Source organism: Austrofundulus limnaeus, unplaced genomic scaffold (assembly GCF_001266775.1).
Source record: "Austrofundulus limnaeus strain Quisiro unplaced genomic scaffold, Austrofundulus_limnaeus-1.0 Scaffold972, whole genome shotgun sequence".
NCBI classification, from domain to species: domain Eukaryota; kingdom Metazoa; phylum Chordata; class Actinopteri; order Cyprinodontiformes; family Rivulidae; genus Austrofundulus; species Austrofundulus limnaeus.
This window is the reverse complement of record NW_013953374.1, coordinates 89,399-97,531: the sequence shown is the minus strand read 5'-3', so window position 1 is coordinate 97,531 and position 8,133 is coordinate 89,399. Positions and strand designations below refer to the sequence as shown.

The 8,133-nt window shown below is 40.5% G+C and overlaps 1 protein-coding gene across 2 annotated transcripts in view; it reads left to right on the top strand.

Moving 5' to 3' along the window:
- Nucleotides 1-151: 151 nt before the first annotated feature.
- The window catches only part of LOC106533561 (multivesicular body subunit 12B), a gene marked incomplete at its 5' end in the record, with an annotated part of 20,091 nt that continues 12,109 nt past the window's right edge, over nt 152-8,133 (top strand). For both annotated transcript variants that reach the window (XM_014029915.1, XM_014029916.1), the window contains 3 exon segments: nt 152-281; nt 439-543; nt 7,283-7,338. In XM_014029915.1, coding sequence (XP_013885369.1) covers nt 152-281; nt 439-543; nt 7,283-7,338 — 291 coding nt within the window.

Below are 8,133 nucleotides of genomic sequence, written 5' to 3'. Positions count from 1 at the left end.
TATATATATATAGTGGGTGGGGGTGTTCTCACAGGTATTGAATGTGTCTCTCAGTCTAGATTTTTTTTATCTGATCCTCAGAGGACACAGAACTGAATATGCACTAGCTCCTTTCTGACATGCTCACATGTACATGTACTTTACCCATCAGAGGAAGCTGCCATGAGGAAGAGGAGGCTCTGTGTGAAAATGAGCCCTCGTGAGGCTGCCGAGACAGCTGTATATGACATCCAGATCACTGCGAAGTCCAAGTACCACCTTGTTAACTATACCTGTGTAGGGTGAGCTGATATTTTACTGGAAATGAATGAAATCAGTATGGTTTCTAATTTTCCTCTGCCACTAAGTTGTCTGTGCTTTTTCATTATTTGCCAATATGAGCATTTATGTTGCTAACATCCTTAATGAAACTCTTTGGTCTCATTCATATTTACACAGTGAGATAAACAACATGGGGATATGGTATCGAACGGGAGATGTTCCTCAGACGTCTCAGGAGAAAAGTAGTGCGTCTAAAACTGACATTGAACACAGCACGATAAGGTAACATCATGCTGCAAAATTCTGCAATGTAACTTTCCTCCTTGCTTTGCTTTTTTTTTATTTCCCGCTTAGTGCACTCTTTGTTATTCCTCTCTATCGGGTGTACGGCTGCGAAGACACAGGCAATTGATCACTCCTGGGCGATATGCCGTAAAGTTTGTGGCTGGACAACAAGGCAGCGAGGGCGAACTGGTGAGACAGGCTAACTAGACAAGTTGCTCCGAACAAGAACGTGAGTTCAACGAGGGCTAAACTCCAGCTATTTGTGCCGTGTCCCAGGAGGCAGAGGCAGGCCGCTCCTCTGACACGGTGACAGGGGTGTTGTACTGTGCAGAGGAGGAGGAGGAGATGTGGCCCCGAGAGTTAGTGACAGCTGCAGAGGAAGGAAGGAGAGCACTGAGGTCTCCAGCATGCATGGCTGTGTGTGTGTGTGTGTGTGTGTGTGTGTGTGTGTGTGTGCGCGCGTGTGTGTGTGTGTGTCCCCTCCACTGCTCTTGCTGCTTCAGCTTCCTCTGCCTTAGGATGCAGAATGTAGCAAACCTTTGTAATGTGTCCAGATCAAATACCTCAATTATTTATCTCAGTGAAGAGCTGGGGATTTTCACTGCAAATTGTATCTAAACAATTTAGACTCCTTCAGTGTGGTGTTGCTTTGGAGAGGGAAGCTTGGCACTGGGCTCAGTGGTGTTTGCCAGCTTGAAGCAAAGCATTCTGCCATCCTGTGCTGAGCTGAGTGAAAGTCACATAACAGCAGCAGCAGGCCAGAGGGGTGGATGCCAGGAGGCATTTTCAGAACAGAGCTTCTTTTCTCATGGTCACGCTGTGAGATGAGAACAATCAATGGCCAACCATGGATTTGAATGGATAACTGAATGGGTTTTGTGAGTCGGCCATATTTTTGGATGGTCATTTATCTTTGATGTGCTGAGGTTATGGCGTAAGCTCAGGCCAACGTGTGCCTTCACAAGCCTTTGCGGTAATCTTCAGCTCTTTTGAAGCCTACTTTCAAGTTCGTGAGGCTCAGAGGTTGGAATAAATTGCACCTCGAAGCGACTCCCACCCCCGTCCTGATGCCTGCTGAGATCACAGGCTGCCGTTTTTGTATTAACATTAAAATTCACTCCACAGTCGGAAAGTCTTCTTTTGAGAGTTTTTCCATCTGTAAAGCACTGACACATAAGGACAGGGCTGTGGGCAATTTATACTGTGGCACTTCTTTGACTATTTCTGTGTAGTAACATACATTTTGGGCAGCCATACACAGAACTATAAGTAGTTCAGCATGTTTTTTGCCGTAGATTAGTTTGACACAGTGATTTATAAACAGCCCTTCAACTCTCACAGAGTAGTGAAATGCATTGTGTAACAAAGTAAATTGTTTCTCACCTCTGTACTTTGAATCATATTCAGCAGGAGAAAACTCTCCCCTCCATTCCTCCTTCAGGCTATCTATAACAACTTTATGGCCTTTGGAGAGAAGCACCTCTTAAATTTAAGTGCTCTTTACAGTCACTGGAAAAGATGTTTTAAATACAGTCAATAATGTGTAAATTTTTAATGACCCTTATAATTTTGAAAGCGCAGCGATCCCTCCCTCAAATCTCAGGTTGCCTCAGGCAGAAAGAAGCCCGTTAGTGTTGTGTACAAACGTAAACCACAAATCAGGTTTTTCGGCAGCACAGAGAAGCTGTGGTGTGTTGCATCATTATGGGATGCACAAGGTTATTGCATCAAGGCAAATGTGTTTCACTCAAATAGTTTTTTTTTTTCAATAGTCCTCAAGGGGGCATAGGAGTTTGCCCAACCATTCTATGAGTTTTGTAGACTTAAAGAAGGCGTTTGACTGTGTTCCCTGTGGGGGGACACTCTGTCAGTATGGTACTGAGGGTCCTTTGCTACAGGCCATTCAGTCCCTTGTGATGCAAAAGTCTAATTTGCAAAGCTAGCAGTAGGTCTAACCTCAACAGGGTGAGAGTCAGACTTTTCCAGGGCTGTCCATTGTCATCGCTCCTGTTCATAACTTTTATAAACAGATGTTCTCTGTGCAGCCTTGGGGTGGAAGGATTCCTGCTCTGCTATGTGAGGATGGTGTGGTCTTGTTGTTGTCATCGTGCCATGATCTCCAACTCTCACTAGAGGTGCTCACAGCCAAGTATGAAGCAGCTGAGATGAGGATCAGCACCTCCAAACTGAAGGCTATGGTCCTTTGTTGGAAAAGTGTGGCCTGCCCTCTCTGGGTTGAGAGTAAAGCGCTGCCTAAAGATGTGTTCACATCATGCCTCAAGTGTTGACATCTACATATCTCAAGGGGTTCACGGGTCAGGGTAGGACGAGATGTGAGATTAACGGATAGAGTGAGTCTTCCACGGTATTGAGTCTATCGTGGTCCAATGTGGTGAAGAGAGAGCCGGACTGTAAGACAACGCTCTCTGTTTGCTGGTTGGTCTCTGTTCCTGCTGTCATGGTCACAAACACTGGACAGTGACTGAAATAACAAAATTGTGGTTACAGGTGGTCAAAATTAGTTTTCTCTGGTGGAAAGCTAGGCTCTGGTGTTCATTCTGTTAATATTTAAACTTTCAGAGAATATGAATCTTAGACCTATTTCTTACACTGTCACTACTGCTATCAACAAAATACAGATAAACACAATTTATTATTTTAAGGATCACAATGAATACCTATTTTCATTTTTAAAGGGCCAATATTATGTGATTCTCAGGCATACTGTATATTTAAATACTATACCATAATAAAGTATCTATGTCACCTTTAGGTGTTAGTAAAATGCTGTTTTTATGTTTAAATAGAAAATAAACTTCTCATCACTTCCTCTTCTAAACGCCTTGAAATTGGCCTCTGTCTCTTTAAGAACCTCCTTCTGCTTCTGTCCCATCCCGTTCGGTGCTGGGGGGTTGCACTTGGTGGGGAGGGGGGGCTGCCATGATGCAGTTTACTTGGCATCTGAAAATACATTTCCTCGAAGGTATTTTTAATCTGGAAAGAGCTTCACTGAGTGAGAACTAATGTTAGGAGCTCAGCAGACAGTTAAGTTTCACTTTCACCCAAGAGCCTGCAGGAGTCATGGGCGGGGTGTGTGGGGAGGGGGGTGCTCCTCCATGAGGAAATTCAGCTTAAAGACACGTCCCAGGGGCGTTTCTGGTCCCCACCTGTCGTTCTCCTCCTCAGCATGGCTTCCTAAAAACTCTGCAGGATTTCTCAAACATGCATGAATGAGTCAGAGCAAGGCTTTGGGCATGTTTTTATGTGAGAGTATAACATTATAACATGATATAAAACTCAAAAAAGTTGATTTTACATGATATGGTAGTCCCTTTAATACATTGAACATATTGCCTGGCCAGTCAAACTTTTAAAAAACGCATTGTTAACAATCTTAAGGTTCTCAATATATTTTGTTGTTGTTGAGAACTGCTTACCTCAGATGAAAAAGAGGGAGCATGCAAATGTTCTTGATGGCTTAAAAGTGCAGCATGAACTCTCTTTACTTCTAGTTGCGCCCTGCATGTTAAATGTATTGTTATCAAGTTTGTTTAACACATTTTTAAGCTGTGACAGTGATCTTTTTTTATTCATCTCCGCATCTTGATGTCAACCCCTTTAGTTTGTTCTGCGTCAAGACAGACTATATCGGCCCCTCCTTGACTTTATAATGTAAAAAAAATAAACCTGTGCCGTTTGGTATGCTTTTTAATGTACCTTGTAAAGTATCTTCCCCCCTTCCTCCCCCTGACCAGCACTGCCATTTGTTCTCCTGATAAAACTGTCATTGCTGAAGCTGATATCTGACCTCTACGATGACTGCTAGCATAAATTAGCCTTGTCCTAATATTGCAATTTCTTTCACTTCACTCAAAATCAAGGTTTTTGACATTTCTCTTAGAATAATAGGCTATTGTACACACGGGCACTTTTTAAATCAAACTGTACAGTGATAAAAATGTCAAGGCTAGGGATATTTTTTTTCTTTGCATAGCTGACGTTTTCACATGAAGTCTAGAGTGTCATCAGTGTCAGAAATGGCATTCATATCAATACTTTCAGAAATGCAGTCGTCTAACTGTGACACTCCACACATTGGTGAAGCTCTGCTGGAGTATTGTATCAGCTTTCATTGCACGCTGGTTAACCAAGACTTCCCACTGCACAAGACTCTTGAGAGAAATAGACACGGTGACTGTCAGTGTGTCACATGACAGATCTGTTGTGTGAGGTGTTGAAGAACAATCCTTCCCGGCTCGATCTCGCTCATTACTTTGTGTTCAGAAAAAGTTGCAAGAAGCAGCGGTGATCAAGCAGAGGGACGCGGAGCGCTGCCAGGAATGATTGAGTGATCAGGTGAGATCAGATGGAGATGCAGACGAGATTCGGGGATTTGCCACCAAATTCAGAGAGATCCTCTCTTCGGCAGCTGACACTGAGCTTAAAGGAGGATAATGATGGGTGAGAAAGCAGCTCCCACAAAGCAGCACCACTGGCACATTGAGGAAGGTGTGGGGATGTTGTCACAGGAGAGGCTGGATGTGTGTCAAAACAAGAGCTTCCAGCTTTCCGTTTTGCAGCTCTGGCTTTTGGCTCCGTGATATTACTCTCATTCTCATCGTACCTCCACTGAGTCTGTGCTCGCAGTCTCTTTGACTTTTTCTGCTTGTGATTTTTATTTTTTTAAGTAGACAACTCTTTTCTTTATATCATAAAGAACAAGTAAAACTTTGCAAAGCACATTTGTATAAATTGCAGTTCATATCATAAAAGTAATCTTTTGTTTTGGGGGTTTGCGTTGCCGCACTAATTTGATTTTTACCTGTGCAGATTTCATGGGAACATAATATATTTTTTTATATCCTCACTGTAATTGCGTAAATATTTCAGGCCCTGTTCCCAGATTTACTCTAATTTGATGAGGAACTTCACGGTAATTGAATATTTAAATTAGGAATATGTGTCAATATGGCTCTCCTTGCCTGGAATGAGGATTAATTGTTTCCAAAACTCCAGTGGCCAACGTAATATGGGCCCCAACACTGCTGTTGATTAGCAAATGCACTTGCCATGTTTTTGTTTTAAGAATTAGTTGTCTAATTGATTTGCCATATGCTACTCTCTCCAATGCACCTAAAATTGTATTTAGAAATCAGTAATTTGGATTGAGACAGGAATTTGTTGTTGTTGTTGTTGTTGTTTCTCAAACAGATGGGAACGTCAGCCCAGGAGGTTGCCTGTATGAAAGCTTTTCAGGAGCAAATTTGTGCTCTGCTCCCAGTTTTTAGGGAATAGAGGTATCACTTTCACCTTTTCAGATACCCACATGAATAACCAACCTTAAAGCCATTCTGTCTGCTTTCTTTGTTTATTTTGAATATAACAACACAGATACACAACTGAAGCCTTAAAAGACACACAAAACCATTTGGCTCTACTTTATCTGCCCACGTGTTGTCTTTGTGCATTTGAGAGACGTGTACTTTTTCTTTCCTCAGCAATGGAATCAACCTTTGCAAAGGTAAAAGAAGTCTACGCTGAATGTGGCAGTTGTTCCCACAAGATTGATGCCAACCTTTTAAAAATTCACCATTGGCCTGGATTTAACATGGCCAAATGCTGATGTAAATGAGGTGGAGAAAAGTCGACCCTTTCATTGCGAATAAATCTGAGTTGCAGGCTTCATCTCATAAATACCACAGCCTGTCACAATTCTTGTTTTATTGCTGTTGATGGAAATTATTGTGTTTATTTCCCTCACCCAAAGACACAAAGCTTGAAACATCACAACTCAAATGCAGCACTCTCAGAATGGTTTTAGGCTTCTTTCTATTGGGAATGTTTTATTTTGCACCCACTTCAAGCTAGGAGTGTGTTTTTATCAACACAGAACATGATCCACAAAAAACTCTATTATTTGGAACTTCCCACCTGCTCACTTGATGAATATGTATTTATTATATTCCAAAACAAATCTCCTACTTCCTCTGTTCTCCTCTTTTTCTTTTTGATTGTCATCTCAACATCGTACACCTTTTCTGAAGCCATTTCTAAATGCTTTGCTTTGTAATTATATTATTTAGTTTATAAAACATTTCTGGAGATCATTTTCTCTCCAAAGCACGTCAGGTTAGGGCAGCTCTCTCTGAAAACTGTGATTTCTTTTTTTTTCCTGCTTGCTGTGGATTTATCGATCCACTCGGGTGAGTCACAGGGTGTAATTCATGATAGCTTGATTGATGAGGATTTCAATCTTATATGGTTTGTTAACTTCAACTGCCCACAAAGTGCATTCTGTGCTGTTTTCTGTAATACAAGGCCATGAAAATAAATAAATAAAAGAACAAAAAGAATTGTCTTCTCTTGAATAATGGAATCTCTCAGTTCCTCAAGAATTAACAAGATTCTGCTACAAACCCCTGTTAAAGGTCTGTTCAAGCCCCTGGGCAGCCGAGGCACTGCTGAACTTTACCATGTTTCTCCCCTCTGGATTCACTCTGTTATTTCTATGCTGGTTTGAATTTAGATACTTCAGACAGTTTTTTCTGTGTAGATAGAAATTTGAAGCTTTTGATTTTTAAATGTATACATTTTTTTCAGAAAGATTCATAAGCCTTTTAACATTCTGAGTTTCATTGCATTTGTTTTGCAAGCTATATCATTGTTTTTTTGTAATATGTTTTAAGGAACATTGTTTTATTATTATTTATTTTTTATTTATTTTTTCTGCCAACAGGAATACTGTCAGCAGACCACAGTATAAACAGCACAGCAGTTGTAACACCATGACAGGTAAAACATCTCACACTAGTCAATATTATTTATGATCTTTATGTTCCTGTAAACAATCAAAAATGTATACTTGTTGCTCAAATAAACATTTATGACTTTACAACTATAGTAGTTGTCAAAATATGCAATTTTCTWATGTTTTTGATTTGAATTTTTGTATTTGTGTGATAAAAAGAACCACTAAATACTCGCCATTCACTACCAAAATTCTACAACATAATTTGTAATAAATGAGAAAAGTCAGCAAAGTCAAGTTTTGTTGCCAACAACTCTGAGTTTTCTCAAAGAAGAAAAAATCTTGCTGTTTTGTAATGTATTTGTACACAAAACATGTTTAGGTTACAGTAACCACTAAAAAATGTAAAAAAAAAATGTGTTTGAAGCATCAAAATTAAATAAGAAACATTTAAAATCCATGTATTTTGACAGCTATTGTAGTGTTAAGTCAAAGGAGGGTTTGGGGAGAAATAGTTGATTACCTGTCCCAAGTCAGGTTCCACTGCTTGCCTCAACAAATAGTTTCATCACCACCTGTGTAATTTGAGAAGGTGCTTCTCTGGAGTTTGATCTACAAATGCTCTACATCTAGATGCTCTCACAGATGGACAGAAAACATGACTTCCCAAAGAAGCTCTGCATTAACAGCTGTCAAAGGTGATATGTCAACCTTAACTATGAACTTACCATGCACATAAAATTCCCTGAGATTTTGTCAAGAAGAAATCCCAAATCAACAACAACATGATGCCCCCATGACTAAAAACTCTGGGAGGTGTGTGTGTGTGTGTGTGTGTG